At 39.2% G+C, this 17,527-nt stretch overlaps 1 protein-coding gene across 5 annotated transcripts in view; it reads right to left on the bottom strand.

Annotated features, from left to right (window-relative positions):
* Positions 1 to 17,527, bottom strand: part of Tbx15 (T-box transcription factor 15) — a 110,454-nt gene that overhangs the window by 11,447 nt on the left and 81,480 nt on the right. For all 5 annotated transcript variants that reach the window (XM_020176931.2, XM_074050660.1, XM_074050657.1 and 2 more), the window contains one exon: positions 4,756 to 4,853. In XM_020176931.2, the coding sequence (XP_020032520.2) occupies positions 4,756 to 4,853 (98 nt within the window). The remainder of the gene's footprint in view (positions 1 to 4,755; positions 4,854 to 17,527) is intronic.

Here is a 17,527-nt window from a genome sequence, read left to right as displayed (position 1 = left end):
ACTTTTTTCAGATTTTAGAATGCTTACATGTATCTAATGAGTATATCTTGGATATAGAAGCCAAGCCTTTTTGTTTCATACATACCAAATATAATTTCATACAATATTTTTAATAATTTCATACATGAAACAAATTTCATGGGATATGATTTTCCAGTTGTAGTAATCACAGCAGTACTCAAAAAAATTTAGATTCTAGACCATCTCTGATTCTGGATTTTGCAATTAGAGACGTTCATCCTATACTGTTGTTTAGTGAACTGAATTGAGACGTCTTCCATCCTCCACCAGAAGCTCCTCATTCTTATAGTGTGAGCCATGCCACAAAATTGAAATCTTATTCTTCTATATCAAAAAGAGGAGTGCTTTTTAAAAAAATCAATGTGAATATTCCATTGCAAGCAGTATTCCTCATATCAGAGATAAATGCAATCTGTGTAAACTGGCTACCTTTAAATCATTACAGTGACTTCACAGTGCAAAGGCTGACACCCACTTAATTTTTTTTCTCAGTATTTTACTACAGTGACTTACTCATATCTGGTTCCTCTCACTGACCAACTTCTAACTAAGACAAACATGAGAATATAATCACCAACAGAAACCCCATAACTTCATGCTTTAATACCCTGACAACCACTAAAATATCCAATGGTGCTGAAATCTTTAGGGATCTCAGCTAATGCTTGAGCAAAAAGGAAGGCTTTCAAAATAGTAGGTCTCCTTGTTTCCACAAAAGGAGACAAATTTCTAGTTCTGGGGTTTCTAGAACTATTCCTTTAGCACAGTAGTTACCACTTGGAGTCACCACTCATAGAAACTCAAGTTTTGGTCATACAAATAGCTCTGTTGCAGAAATTAAGAGATTGAAGAACAGATTTTATTCAAGAATATCCATCAGGATCACATTATATTTGACTATAATGGACCTGGGCACTTATTCTTTTTCTCTCTGTGTTACTGTCACCTTAGTAACGTTCCTCAAGTGTGATGGTTAATCTTTTCAACTTGACTGGACTGAAAGTCACCTAGGAGATTAGTAAGCACTTCTCTGGGTATCTCTATGAGAACATTTCCAGAGATGATTAGATCATAAGAGCTCTACCTAAACGATGGTTTAATCCATTAATAGATCCAAATTTTGAACAGACTATAAAGAGGTGGTAGAACTGTGGAAGATGGGGCCTAGTTGGAGGAAGTAAATCACTGAGGCAGTGCCTTTGAAGAGTGTATCTTAGCCTGACCACTTCCTGTTACTGTTCTTTTTGCTTCCTGGCTGCCATAAGGTGAACCTCTCTGTTCCACCACACCTTTCAGCCATGATGTTCTGCCTTACTACAGGCCCAGAAACATGGAGCCAGCCAACCATGGACTGAAATCCCTGAAACCACATGCCAAAATAAACATTTCCCTCTCTAAGTTGTTTATGCCAGGTATTTTGTCACAGAAACCAAACTAATACACTTGTTAGTATACAACAAGTGTATTAGTTAGTATATAACAAACAAGTACAACTTGTTTGTTAGCTTATTTTCTCCATAGGACTAGCAGCACTCAAGCAGAAGCCAGTCTTGAAAGAGGATTTCTATCTCCAGATTCTCCAAATTTATACGTAACTTTGCTGACTCCACATCAAGACACCTGGTTGTAAAAATCATACAATTGACTTCATTTTAAAATGTAATGCTCAAGTTGTTGAATGATTAGCTATCAATAGGAAGAGCCAATTAAATTCCATGCAGAAAATTAAAGCTTAATAAATAAGAATGAAGGAAAATAGCATAGTCTGTTGGAAAGGAAACTATCCCTCAAATAGGAGATTGGCATTAGCATTGTCAACTTTGTTTTGCCACCAGTGTGCTGTGACACTAGACTGCTCTATGCTTCAGTTATAATGCATCCCTACATTCTTTTCCATAAGCAAAAACAATTGCATAGAGCACTATTCAATCTTTTCAAATAGAAGATTTTGAATTTTTGTAAAATTATGCCTAATTCATCTAAATGTTTTTCCTTCAAATTTTATCAACAGTTAGTCTTAAGAGAAATAGAAATAATAGCAAGGACAGGAAGAATAAAACATCCTTAACCTTGTCAAAGGAGAGCGTTGATCCAGCCTGCACCAGTAGCAGCACAAAATTGTCATAGGGCTACTGCTGACATGAAGGTATTCACATGTTTGAAGCAATGTTGTTATATGGACACTTGGGTAAGTCAGTTATTATAGGGATTTTAGGTATGGTGCCAATATTCCCCGCACCAAGAGAGAATCACTACGAAACCAATGTGCCACTGAAGATGCCATTAGCAAGGTCACTATTTCCTCTAAGACACTGAGCAGTTCAGCACAGTTGGTCTCTTTATTTTTTGAATGATACTGTTCAGAATTACAGAAACTCTTATTTCTTAAGGGAAGAAAGAATGTTGCTTATATATCGTTTGTCAGCATCAGGAAACCAAGCAACATAATTTTTTAATAAGAATTTGGATTAAGTTCAGTGTGTAGTTCAAAAATATACCCAAATTAAATTATAATAGAAAATTTTATTAACTATTTAATAGAAAATTTAGTTCAGTAAATTGACTTTTCTCTACCCCATCCTGCTACCACATGTATCCAATAACTCAGATTCATTTTTCCCAATAAAAGAGAGTCACAGAAATAGTTGTGATATGCTTTAAAAGTTCAGTTTCTGTGAAAGCAATTGCTGAAGCAAATTGTCAATAAAAAGGCTTCACATTGATAAATTTTTAGTAGCAGTGTCATACCTGTCACAATGCACACCTAAGCAATGCATCCAGGGTCCCTGTGCCTGCATCTGCCCAGTGGGCCTCGTGTGCTATTGCAGTGCAGGTTACCACCCTGAAGATTGTTTCCTGAAGACACACCACATACATATAAGGTGTGTCTGTGCTTCAAGACAGAAGCTGACAGTGACCCTGCCTAGCTGAGCCACAGGGCCACCAAGTAATCTCAGGTACAAAGCCCTATGATACATCCTAGGGACACAACAGTGAACACAATTTTCACCTTGCCTGCTCTCAGGAACTGGCAACAACTCTGTCAATCTTTTCTACCTCCACCATGATACAAACTCCTGCTTAGCTAGAGCTTAACAACTCAAAGAAAGAAAAGACAAGCAGAGAAGCCACCTCAAAAATCAGCACAATCAAGTGAGGGTCTTTGTATGACAAATTTCATTTATCTAAATGTGAGCCAACCGGTACTCAGAGTGGAAGAAAACTGCCAAGGTTACATAGAGGGTTAGTGACCATTAAATGTGAGAGCCTACATATTTCTTACTGCCGTAAAACTTGTGCCTTTTAAGGGCCATGAGGCAGTTGTAACATTCTGAATAAGAATTGATACTGCTGCTAATCACAGCTTTTTTTGGAAGAAATTCACTTCATATGAAGGGTTTCCATTTCTCCCTGACATATAAAAAAGATAAGGATGTTCTAGACAGATTACCTCACCTAATCCTTGCAAAGAGATACCATTTAATCATATTTTGAATAATCATCAGAAAGGCAGTATTTCCATTCCCTGATACACTTTTCTGCTAGATATCCATGTGCCAGGACATGGGGGGATGGAAACTGATGAGGACAATAGCAAGTAGTATGTATTGAGAGCTTACTATTTTCTACATACACTATCTCCTTTAATTCTCACTCTGTTGTATCTTCTGTATCATGCAGAATAAGAATAGAAAACTGAGTGCCTGAAAGGTTGAAAGACTTAGCCAAGGTCTGAAACTGGGAAGAAATAGTGATAAGAGCCTGATACAAACCATCTTGCTCAGAGTCTCTGCTTCTAATCACCATACTCACTTTTAAACTCAAGATATTTCAGCAATGTCAGTTACCAACCTAATTTAGTATGCAAAGTGTCAGCTGCTCCCCTGAGAAGGGAATATGATATAATATCAGAGCTAGAGTGACTTCCTGAATGGAAGAATCACAAATTCAATAGGCTTCTATAGTGACAGCCGGTTAGTGGACAGAGCGAGCGCAGGCTCTACATTTTGATCACCGTCAACTTTGGTAGGGGGAGGCCGAAGAAGGAGACTCATAAACCATCCAATACTTTAGGGAAGTTTTACTCTGTTACCAGGTACCTGAAAATAGGACTGCCTGGGGATAGGAGTTGAAGTCAACCCATGAACTTTCTGTACATACAGCCAAGGTTTCCCAGACTGACCTATATGGGAAGGAAGACCAGAAATTGAATGAGAAGCACAAAATCCACTCAGCACACCAATGTGAGAGGGCTGCTGTTTCAGATGAGGAGAGAGAGAGAAAGACAGACACAGAGAGAGAGAGAAAGATTGCAAACTTCAAATAGGCCCTTGGGGCGGTTTATTGCTACTATCCAGACCTAAGTTTTTATCACCTATAAAACTAAGATAAGAAAACTGATGAGGCTATCATGAAGGATAAATGAAGTTACTATAATGATCTCTTCAAATGTCAAGGCCTATGTGAATGCTTACTAATAATTTCATTGGAATAATTTTGCCACCATTATAATCATAAATATACAGCTACACTTTTAGGACAGAATTTTGAATACAGATGAAATATTGCCTCTGGAACTAGTTTATTTGCACACATGGTGTTGCTTTGGTTATTTATGGAGCTACAAGTTCTCTTTGTTCCAGGAAAATTGGTATAATCCATGTTCTGGCCTGGGGCCAAATGTGCAATACTCTGTTCAACTCCCCCTTTCTCCCCCTTCATCCAGGCCTTTACCTTGCTGTTTTTGCATGGTGGTGAAATCCTCAAAGGTGAGTGTGCGCACTGGAGGTCTCCAGAATGCATAAGTCTCCATAATGGCTTCGAGTCCAGTTCTGGAGAGAGAAAACAACGTTGTGAATAATACTAAGAAATGCATTGACTTTTAGAGATCCAGAAGTAGTTTGTCTGACAAGTGGTATATTACAGGCACTGAGAGATATCACCACCATATAAATTAGTCTGAAAAAGCACAAGGTATAGACGCCACTGCATTACATGAAGAACAAAGTAACCTAATTCAGATTTTTTACACTGAACTTTTTTGTACTCTGAACTTACTTCAAAAGTTTGATGTGCATGACAAAAACATATTAAGTGTTAAAGGTCAAGACCACTAATATCATGAGTACACCTGAGTAGAGAGTAGCATTGACTGCTTCTCTAGTGTAGGACAATGCTATCATTATTACCACACCATTGCTGACACATCCTGTCCCAGAGTCAACTCCACACCCAGAGTCAATGAGGTGTCAACAAAACTGTCAAACTGGTGTCATTTCCAAAGTTTATTAAATCAACAGAGAGATGAGCGGACCAACAGAAAGAGAAGGAGAGTTAGCCATCAAATACACTCAAGTTTTTATTGCAGCGCAAAACACCTACTGAAGGCAAAGAAAGTACTTGGTCCCAGACATTATCTCCAAAGCAAAAAGAGGAATATACCTTTCTCCAAAAATTCATTTGTAGTTTTACAACCTAATAATCAAGCAGGTTTTTTGACAGCCACAATCTGTCAGACTTCAGAAAATATCCAGAATTTTACCACTACATTCCTGCACAGCTTCTGGTTCACTGGTGTTGGATATTCCATAAATTGGGCAGTGTATATTCTGTCTTCTCTCCCCTTGAATTAATTGTGTCTCTGTCATCTATATGAGATGTTGGTGTACATTGTTTTAAGATAATAATATATTCTGGCTGATATTCCATATCCTTAAGATGAAATGTTGGTTGGGGGTTTATTTAATGCTTTGAACACAGCTTCTGATTACTAACTTTACTCTAAAGTTAACTGTTTCTCGCTTCTATCTAGGGGAGAGAAGGGAAACTCAGGAGCCGTGGGTACGGTAGAAGAAGGAAATTTGGGAAGAGCAAAATCAATGGAAGGGACCTGCTTTCCCTTCCTGAAACAGAGAGGCTTTCCTGATTGAGAAGAAAATTTCACTGCCTCTTTCTCCCTAGACTTACAGTGTTCTCTTCAGTCTTTCATACCAAGAATAAAGCGAGAACAAATAGCCTTTCCTTTGAACTGACTATAGGATCCCCTGAGGTTTTTCTCAGATGAGCCATTGATACATTGATTGGCCCTTTGTTTTGGAAATTTTCCTCTCTAAACTGGCCTTACTTGCACAGTTAACTTTCTAAAGTCTTCCCCGGAATATTGGAGGCTTTAAATATACCCATGTTGGCAAACCAAACTCTGTATTTTAAGAAGAGGTTCACAGGAGAGAGTGTTTCATGGTGTTTATTAGCTGTTAATCTGTTAGAAGTAGGAATAGAAGACATCTCCACATAGTCACTCTACATTAATGCTAAGTACAGTACATGAAACTATTTGTAGGGAGAAAGAGCCCAGGCAATTAGAGAGTTCAGAATAATAAGGGGACAGGCAGATAAAGCCAGGCTGAGCCTTGGTGGATAGAAAGAATAGATAAGCCTGGCTTAGATCTTACTGCTTTGTTTTGGAATGTTGGCAACCCACCAGGACATCTTAGGATTGCCTTTAATGGCACAGGAGGCTCACTGCAAATGGCAGGGTTTTTATTGTTCCACCTTCTATTCCATTCTTCCCAGGAACATGTACCCATGATGAAGATGAAATCCTAGCTCAAGGACAAAAAACAACCCCTCTCATTTCATAATAAAGTGCTAGAAGACTGTAATGTTGCAATAATGCACTAATATACTGCCAATATTATTTATGAAACAAATAGAAAATGAACTTTGGTCTCAGTTTATTAATAGACAAAAAGGTTGTAGCAAAGGTATGAATGACTATTTAAACAGCCAACCATATGCTATAAAATAGTGACCATGTATCATATAACTTTAATCTGAAATCCAACTTAAAAAACAGTAATATTGCTGGGTACCAGTGACTCATTCTTGTAATCCTAGCTACTTAGGAGGCAGAGATTAGAAGGATCTCAGTTCGAAGCCAGCCAAGGCAAATAGTTCATAAGACCTTACCTCAGAAATACCCAACACAAAACAGAGCTGGCAGAGTGGCTCAAGGGGTAGAATGCCAACCTAGCAAGCATGAGGCCCTGAGTTCAAACACCAGTACTGCCAAAAAATAAATAAACAGCTATAGAATCATAGATTTAAAATTTGGGAAGGATCTTGAGTGTTATATACTATACTTCTACTATACTTCTTCAGTTTTTGTTAGATCTGCTAGAAAGTTCTCTCTGACATTTTGCTGAAATCTCTGATGTGACTTTCTCCCTCTGGTTCCATTACAAGTGGGTAAATGATGACAAGGCCAGACATTTCCCACAAGGAGTATGCCTGCCAAGTCCTCCTCAGGGAGACCTTCTTTAGCTTAAGAAAGGAATATACAACATGTCACACATGAACACATCCATGGTTCCTTCAGGGTTCTGTCATAGCAAGGATTACTTTGGTGGCAGAATTGGGAAGATGCAAGTTCTGACTTCTCCAAAATAAGGGCTAAGCCATAGCATTACAAACCATACCTTATCATTCATTAAACTGTAAATCCATCTCTCATATATTTGTACTATATAGGACATAACATAAATTATTCTATAATATGAATTATCCTATGCCATATTATATAAATCTCACAGATTTATATTACTCAATCTATTTGTTGATTCAGAGTGTATCTCTTTTAGAAAACTAATCCTATGTGTTTTCTCTATGCCATATCTTTTCTTTTTCCTCAAATTCTCTTAAGCTTCATTGGATAGATCTAATTATTAGAAAAGACTAGTTAATTGTATATATCAGATTTTGTAGTAATATGGCAAAAGTAGATGTACTCTCCACAACTAGCATGTATGTATGCACTCCCAAAGTCTTTGGATCCCTTGGTTTTCTCTCCCCTGCTGCCTAGCACAGTGCCTACCATGTGGCAGTATTTCAATTGATATGCATTAAAATAGTAAGTGAAGAAATAAAAGTTTCATTACTGAGTTGTTATTTCATAAACTTTAACTGGCATCCATCTTTTTCTAAACCTCAAACTTAGGAAAACAATTTGGTGTGAAATAAACTCTCTGACGATAGAAGAAATCCTCTAGTACTAGAGATTTGTAAATTTGTTTCTAAAGCTAACTGTGACTGTGACATTACCTAGGTCTCAGAAAGGTGTCAACTTTCCTTTCCTTTCTTCTGTTCCAGCCATGGAATTTCTGACCTGCAATAGAATCTGAGTCCCCTAGCAGAATTCAGTCATTTCTATCCTCCACCCTCTTACAAGAGTCCTTGCCAACTAGCTATGACATTTTAAGCCACTGAGTGCCTATTCAAAGTTTATGCTATGCTACACATTCCTTAGTATCTGTCACTTTACCCTAGTTTTATAAAATTTTATCTCCAAGTTTTAAAAAATGAATTGTCTAATGGATGAAAATAAAGCTGTCTTAATGTGTCATTAATGTGCTCCACATGGTGGGCCTCTTAGGTCTGGTACACACCAAAGATCTAATATCATCTCTGAGGCTTCCGATCAGAAACCATCACACTGGCAAGTGTCACCCTCTTGCTGATTTTTCCTGTCAACTGCAGTGACAACAGAGGTTGTGTCCAAACCCCCTTTGTTCAACCCTTTGGCTGTAACCACCTCTCTGATTTCCAGGACTCCTTGCATTAGATTTTCCAGCCTGCTCACTGGCCAAACCAACAGAATGTGCTGAAAAGGAAGTGAAAGAGGACAGAGGCAGAGCAAGCCAATGAGCTCTTCCAGAAATTGATGGTGCCTCAAGACCCACTGAATTGTAAAAATAACCAGATTATGAAGAAATATCTTTACAACTCCACCCTCCCCTGGAAGGGGAAAAGTGGCAGGATCATTCCTTTACAGATCAATGAATATTTGACAATTGCAACAATTATAAAAACAACCATAATCTTTTAGATAGCACATCAATGCATAGTTTTTGCTTTTCATTTGTCTTGAGACAGGGAGTTTCTATTAATAAGCTTTTTTTCCATTTATTCTGTTTAGTTCTGACTTTCTTACTAGAGTTTGACTCTTCCCCACATTAGTTGCTGGTGATCCTGGTGACAAAGGGAACATATGCAATGGGTAATATGGCCATTGGTCATCTCTCAATAGAAGACATAGCCTAATGTAACAGGGGTTTTGAAGTCATAACGGAGTTATCCAATCAAGGAAAAAATATGTGCTAAATTCAGGAGCTATAAAAACAAAACAGACACAGTGTCATTGCTCTTTAGAAGTGTCCTGCCCAATAAAAAGAGAGCATGTAAATGACTAATTTCTGAACTATGTGATATACCAGACAAAAGTAAAAGATGTCATGGAGCATTGAGCAAGAAGTACTTTACATACCTAGGAAATTCAAGCAAAATTCCATGAAAGGGAAATTATTTAAACTTAATATTAATGGGTGCTCAGAAATCTTCCACTCAGACAAAAGACAGAAAAGGCTTTTGTAGTAGAGTTAACTCTATGAACAGACTGAAAGGTATGGAAGGGAAAGCAAATTCTGGGAATGAAAAATAGGTCCAGGTGGCTGGAGGTCAGGGTGTAAGATGGAGGGGAGGAGTTAGACACAATGGACAGCTACTCCATGTGAGGCACTTAGATTTTTATCCTATAAGTGGTTCTGTGCCTCTCATCTCTTTTTCTTTCCCATCCTGTTCTAGTATTTGAAAAGACACAGAGCCAGAATACACTATTGTTTTAATTGTCATATATCTCAAAATCCTTGGATGGTACTTGCTCCATTAATGTAAGGCCAAAACTTCCACACTTCTTCCTCCTTCACTGAATCTGGAATCAGCTCCTGAATGTGGAATGTAGATTCTTCAAGATATCTGCTGTCCAAGGATATTCTAAAATATCTCCCATTAGAAGTCTGCAAATTGATTAAGAACCAAATCATCATTCAAAACCGGCTACAGATGGTACAAGAAGGGTGTCTACACAATGAAGTAACTATCGCCAATGTGCCTCTTCTAATGGCTGGCAAGAGCAAGTATTCAATAAAAAGATATTTGGAGTTCAGCTAAAATTATTCATCACCTGGTAATACCCAGTTTGGGATTCCTATCCCACCCCTCTCCTTGGAGTTTGACTAAGTAATAGTGGCAGTAAATGAGAAGTTTTCACTGCCCTAAAAGTGATAATAAAAATTCTTACTAATACTAAGCAGGCTTAATATATTAAGTTTCTTTGCATTTGACTGGAATAGACTAACTTTAATTTGGCAATACTAAAGTCACACAAGAGACAGATTAGTATTGTAGGTAAGAGCATGGGCCCTGGACCCAGACTGCCTGGGTTTAAATTGCAGCCTTGTTTCTTACTGGTACAACTTTGGCAAAGCTATGTAACTTCTTCATGTCTAAGCCTCCCTAAATGAAAATGGAGATACTTATAATAATTATCCTAATTATTACTCAATAATCCAGATAGATTAAAGACAAAATATATACAACAGTAAGAGAAAACAAAATGAAAGCTTGATGGCCATTGGTCTAACTCAAGCAAAAGAAATCCAATCACTCTGCTCAGGTTGCAGTATTTTTTACTTCACTGGAAGTCAAAGCTGAGTCAGCCCTCTGGCTCTGGATTATATATTGAGGGAGCAGTTTGTTACCTAATTCCATTTCTCATTTTCTTCTCAAAGAACCAAAAGCATGTCCCTCAAGCCCCTGTAGTCCTCATTATCTTGCAGATTATTTCACACTCCAATATGTTAGCCATTAAAAGACGTCACTTTGTTCAATGACAGCATCCCTGGGCAGGAGCCATAGATAATAAAACAATTGCCAACTTTCCCTGGCAAAGCCACATGGCCAAGACGACAATGGTGGAAAAGGCTCATGACAAGGGAAAAAGAACAAATAATAAGGCGGAGAAAAATATTAAGTTCTGGCTAAAAGACCACAAGCCAGTGGTCATGATAAATAGCTACAGCCTGAATGAATAGGAGGAATCCAGAAGGATTCTGCCGCCAAAATCCAGTACAAGGCCAGCTACCTTGCATTATAGATGCGGCAGAGGACCAATTACTGCAGAGATCTGCTAAATGGCAGAAGCCACCCATGCCAGGGATAACAAAAGAGAATGCAAAGTCTATAGGGACTAGTAAGATTGCCGGAAAAGATCAGGGTAAGATTGGCTGGAAAAACACAGCTGATGTCTCCAGAGAAAGCAAATGAAAACGTACAAATGAACATAAAGGAGACTCTTGGGATGTTGTGCTGGTTAAAAAAAAAAAAGTCAAGTGGTCAGCTCATTGGCTCTAAGCTTGCTACAGGAGCCTTCATGAGCAACGGAGAGCCAAGGATAGACAAGGATACAGTTTCTGCTGACTGGCTAACTGTGCCTAAGCAGGAAAATGAAATCAGTCTCTGGATGTTGTAAATGGCTAGATTCACAAATTCTGAGAACTAGTACCTCATCACATTCAGTAGTACCATAAGCAAAATGGGAACTACTGTCCTGATCCCATCAACTCAGAGGTAAAAATGGACAACTTGCATGAAATAATTATTACTATTATTTGTATACTTATGATTTAAATGGATAGAAATAAATATGAAGTTGAACTGTATGAAATTACTGGTATTTTTCCATTTTTGACCTATAAATATAACAATTTCCTATGTTTGGCTTACTAGACAAATAAAGATATTGACAAGAGTTGAATTACTTGTTTACAATAGAGAGCTCTATTGCCAGATGTTAGTTGAGCTCCACTCTGCACCCTATCTCTCCCCTCTTTCAGAGAAAAGTCATTTCAGATCTAAGCAAAGATGAATTGGACTTGGGGTTAATTTCTAGTTGACTTTTCTTTGTTCCTTCTTTTTGTTCTATTAACATTAAGCATGTTAATTGCTCATTTCAGATGCTTTCTTCTGGGTATCTTGAGAAAGGTCTGGGGGTATGGTAGGGAGTTCCTATTTATGCCTGAGCGAAGTGGTTCTTCACTCCATAGACATAGCCCTTGCACAGCAGCTGCTTAAGAAAGGGTTCCAAGAAAACTTCTTCCTCCCAAATATTTTTCCTACCACCATTAGAGAATAATTCCTTCTCTTGGGTTAAGTATTAGCCTCAATGAACATCCTCTTTCAGCAAGCAAATTATGTCCACACCCATAATGCAATGAATGATCATGGTCCCCCCTGAAACATTAGGTAAAGAGACAAGAGATAGCAAGGAGGACTGCCACCACCACAATTCCAGCATATAGCAGTGCTGGCTGGAAACACCCTGCAACCTCTATTGTTTCTTCAGTGAGGGGCCACCCATTATAACTACTTACCCATGTAACTCAACCTCCCTACAATATCGTACAGGACATACTATGCCTCCTTTCTGACAGTTCCTGAATTGTAGAATTTGAGTACCCTGGCTCTAGCCTACAACCACATACTCCATAGAAAAAAATATAACCTGCTGGAAGGTTGCACTGATTCACGGGCTATGGAAGGGTCATTCTATCTGGGACTTATCATGGGGCCAAAAGCAGTGGCTTTTGGAGAAAACCATGCTGCTTGAGACAACCCTCCTTGCAGTTGTCTTTAATGCAATAAAGCTTGGGAATAAGAATAAAGCCCAAGGTCAAAGGCAGGATGAACAGCACTAGTAGAGGAAAACCAAAAGTCTGTCACTCCATGGTACTTTTAAGATAAGTTCATCGAACCCTTCACTCCCCAAATAGAACATAATTTTAATCCTCTTTTTTATGTATGTGTTTGTTTTGGAGGAAGTCCCTGGGAATTATATAAAATTTCCCAAGCTGGCTTGGGCTTTGTGTAAAGTCTTGGCAGACACCACTGACAGAGACAAGGCTTTCATATCCAATATGGGCTTGGAGACCCACAGAATCCTCTTCCTTCTATTCCTCTGGCTCCCCCTTTGACAGGCAGGGTCTTTGTAGTTGTCACTTCCTCTAGCTGAGCAATAAAGACTCTCCAGGGTTGCTTTCCAACAGCAAAACTCCATGTAAAGATTTCTTCTTCTCTTCAGCTTCATGAACCTAACTTTCCCTTTGGTACATGCTCCTCAGTGGGGTGACTATCCCCAAAGGGATAGTTTTACCTCTTGGGTCACTACTGGGCAATGTCTCTCAACCAAACCTCATTCTGCTTTAGCTTAACCTCTGAAAATTCCTTCTTGCCTGAGACTTGCAGACACTGAAAACAGGTGGATGCTCTTCTCCAAGGAACCAGGAAGCCCAAACATGCCCCCATGATCAGATGGTCCCAAAGATGTGTGTCTACTCAACAATTAGGTCAAATCAGTGTCTTATAGAAGCAGTCTCAGATTTATATCAAAACTAATGTTCGTCTTCCCAGCTAACCCTGTTTATAGAATTACTCTTTCTTGCCCTCTTGTTTGTTGTCCAAAACTAGCTGGAGGCTTCTGTTCTCCTTGATTTACTCTTGGTTGGAATAGGCCTTTTCATGCTAGAGTTCTCAGTTTTTAATATCTTTGTCATTCATCAACACTGTTTTGTAACTAATGAAAAATTATTATTTCATTCTGTGTACCTGGCACTTCAAGGAGGAAAATCTGGGAGTAGGAACCTGAAAAGGTACAGCCCTCATCTTTCAAGAGTTTGCAGTCTATCAGGGAGCAGAGCCCAGGAATACAATCCACAAAGCAGAAATGATCTCAAGCTGAGGGGATCTAGTGTCCCCAGGAGCAGGAAGGTGTTACTGTCTGCACTGGCAGGAGAAATCTCCAGAGGTAACTGTGGAGATTGCATCCTGGACTTGAGTATGATTAAAGTCACATATCTTGACCCTTCACTCAAAACCAGATTTGGTTCACACGAATTTTGAGAAATCTACGAGTGGAACAACTTGGAAAAAAGCACAATTTCTCTCCCTCGTAGAGACAATATCTGGAAGCAAAATCTGTCAGTGTTTCTACCCCAAAAGGCATAACTGTCTACTTTCCGACAATATGGATTTCTCTCTCTCTCTCTCTCTCTCTCTCTCTCTCTCTCTCTCTCTCTCACACACACACACACACACACACACACACACACACACTCACACACATACATACACATTCACACATATACCTATCTTCTTATACACACAGAGGCTTGCAGTGACGACTTCTAATTGGGGGCATAATTACATGGGCTTGGAAAATAGCAGCTCCAAAAGTACAAGTGTAAAAATAGAGTAAAGAATTTCTTACACTGAAGCATGAGCCTGGTACCTCCTAAAGAAGCAGAAGCTGGGCCTGGTGGTGCAGCCTCTAATCCCATCCTCAGGAAGCTAAAGAAAGAGAATCATTTCAGCCTAGAAAGTGGAGAACGTGCTGGTCAACATAATGAGATTCTGTCAAAAGAGAAAAGAAAAAGCCAAGACCAGTGAGAGGTTCATGCCTAGTCCTAGCTGCTCAGGGGGCTGAAATTTGGAGGAAAATGGTTCAAGGCCAAAAAAAAGACAAGTTTACAAGACCCCATGTCAAAAGAAAAAAGTGAGCATAGTAGTAGAAACCTGTCATCACAGCTATGGTGGGAAGCATAAGAGGATTGTGGTTCAAGCCAGCCCAGGCAAAAAGTGAGACTCTATCTCGGAAATAACCATAGCAAAAAAGAGCTGGAGATGTGGCTCCAGTGGGAGAGTGCCTGCCTCACAAGTGCAAAGGTCTGAGTTCAAACCCTAGTACTGCCCAAAAAAAAGGAAGGAAGGGAACTATGTCCCCAGCTCTGATGTTAAGGATACCACAGAGCTAGCAACGTGGACTAAGTGGAGCTCTACCTGGGTTCTAGACAATCCAGTGACTATTACTTCTTGCCTGTATCCAAGCTCAGAATCAATCCTGAGAAAGACACAGGAGCCTAACAGGATAGAGAGCAAAATACCAATTTAATGACAATAAAATTGTCTGGAGACTGTGGTGTAGATGTGAGGCTGAATGAGCTGCTTAGAACCCCCCTGAAGAAAGCCAGCTCCCTCTCACCTCAAACTACAAGTCTCCTCTGCCAGATTCACACCTAACAGGACAGCTTGGGATGTGCACATGCTCTGCAAGCAAGCAGGCCCTTAAGGTCCTTCTTCCAGAAGCAACATTTAGATCAGCTGCTAGCTCCCCTAAAAGGGAGAAAGGATGGGGCTGGAAGCCAGGACCCCTTTTCACCAGAGACCTCTTTACATTAGCATAGGAAGAATGGCACCTACCATCTTCAGCCACAACAACCTCCAGCACTCTTCTTTGCATTTCAGAGGGTGCCTGTCATGCAGGTCACACTCTGATGGCTTAAATGTGAGGGACTAACAGGCCCAGAGACCCCCACAAGGCTTCTGAGGAGAGTGGAGTTATTGGCTGTGCTCTCCCCATCTTACTTCTCCCACTCCCCCTCCCCCAGCCTCTGGACTGTGCTGGGATAGATTGAGATCGACAAACCTGAACGTGTTTTGGTTTGAGGTTTGGCAAACTCTGTAATTCCAAAGTACTCCACAAATGTTTTGTGTTCTGCAAAACCAAAAAACACTGGCCAAGCACTTTCCCCCCTAATTTTTAAGCCCATGTGTTTTGAAAGGAAATGTAATCCGTATGTTTTGGGCACATTTGTATGCAGCTCATCAAGCCGTGGTCCTCTGCATGAGCCACTTGACATCTAGCATGCATGGGGAAGATCTCAGAGCTGTGTGAGCTCTGTTAGCACAAGAACGGCAACAGATGAGGCACTGGTGGGAAGGTGGTAAACTGGGTCCTGATGCTGGCACAGAACCACCGGTTCCCAGAAGACTTTCGAATAATTCTCCATATCCTCACCCATCAATCTTTTCCATCTGTAAACTGGCATTTAAGACTTCTTGCCCTCATCAGATCCTGCAGGCAGCTAGGGAGGATTAAATCACTTGGCAGTGAGAGATGATCAAGTAATGTCAAACTTTTTAAAGAGAAAAATACAAAGCCCTGTACAATAAATTATAAATTTATTGTAATCTCGTTTCCCAGAGTGCAGCAGGAGAAAAATGGCTTGCTCCATTGTGAGACCTGTGACTTCAGCATCATTATATTCAGTTAACTGATGTGTTTACAGTTTCACCTGTTAGAGACAGTCACCCTGGCTTCCTGTCCTCAGCTAGGGAACTCTTGTTTGAAGTATGAAGTAGGAGATGATGCCATATAGACAGGCTGAGAATGCACAGCTTTCTGTATTTGGAAAAAAGATGATCCTGGTTCTGGGTGACTTGGGTTGTGTTTTTAGGATGATGAAGGATTTGTAGAGGAAGGATTCTGTTCTCAATATCTGTTGTAGATAAGGTAAGTACAGTATAAACTGTTATCATGATAGAGCACAGAGCACACAGGCCTCAAAGTCAGGAAGTTTTGGGTTTTAATCCCTGCTCTAGCTATACTCTGTGACAGTAGGGAAACTGTCAACCCTCTGTGCCTCAGTTTCATTTGTAAAACATAGGTTATTTTGAAAATTATAGAAAAGATTATTGGAGCATCCTTCACAGTTAACTGAAGTAATTACTAGTAGTACTTAAAATAGCCTGCTGGGTTGTTTCTAATTTGATATATAATATTATATCTATTTATGTGGTACAATGTGATAATTCAATATACGTGTGCAATATGTAATGATCAAATCAGGGTAACAGGCATTTCTGTTTCCTTAAATGTGTACCTTATCTTTGGATTTGGAAGCTTTGAACTCCTCTTTTCTAAGTCATTATAAAATATGTAGTAGGGGACTAAAGAAGCGGCTCTAGTGGTAGAATGCTTGCTTTGCAAAATGAAGCCCTGAGTTTAAGCCTCATCCCTGCCAAGAAAAATGTGATAATATACAATTATTATAACATATTATATATAGTTCCCAATAATGCTGCAGAACACTAGCATTATAGTATTTATCTTATGTAATTGTATTCTGGTCCTTCATCTAGCCTCCCTCTAGTCCTTCTCCACTGCCATTCTCCAACCTCTAGTGACCACTATTCTACTCTCTACTTCTACAAAATCAACTTTTTTAGCTTCCACATGTGAGTGAGAACAGGTGGCACTTGTCTTTCTGCCTGGCTTATTTCACTTAACATAATGTCCTCCAGTTCCATCCATGTTGTCACAAATGACAGGATTTCATTCTTCTTTATGTAGCCTTTGGGTTTAATAAGACATAATGAAGGACTTCCATGTCATCAGAAACAAATAAATACATCAATATCTATAGCAAGGTAACAGGATATAAAATCAACATGGAAAAATCATTAGCATTTCTATACACTAATAATGAACAAACCAAGAAAGAATATATGAAAACAATTCCATTTACAATAGCCTCAAAAAAATCAAATACCTAGGTGTAAACCTAACAAAGGATGTGAATGACCTCTACAAGGAAAACTATAAACTTCTGAAGAAAGAGATTGAGGGAGACTATAGAAAGTGGAGAGATCACCCATGCTCATGGATTGGTAGAATCAACATAGCAAAAATGTTGATACTCCCAAAAGTAATCTACATGTTTAATGCAATTCCCATCAAAATTCCAATGACATTCATTAAAGAGATTGAAAAATCTAC

This window comes from Castor canadensis, chromosome 12 (genome assembly GCF_047511655.1).
Source record: "Castor canadensis chromosome 12, mCasCan1.hap1v2, whole genome shotgun sequence".
Lineage (NCBI taxonomy): Eukaryota > Metazoa > Chordata > Mammalia > Rodentia > Castoridae > Castor > Castor canadensis.
The sequence above is the reverse complement of the archived record's forward strand: the minus strand, read 5'-3'. Positions and strand labels throughout refer to the sequence as shown.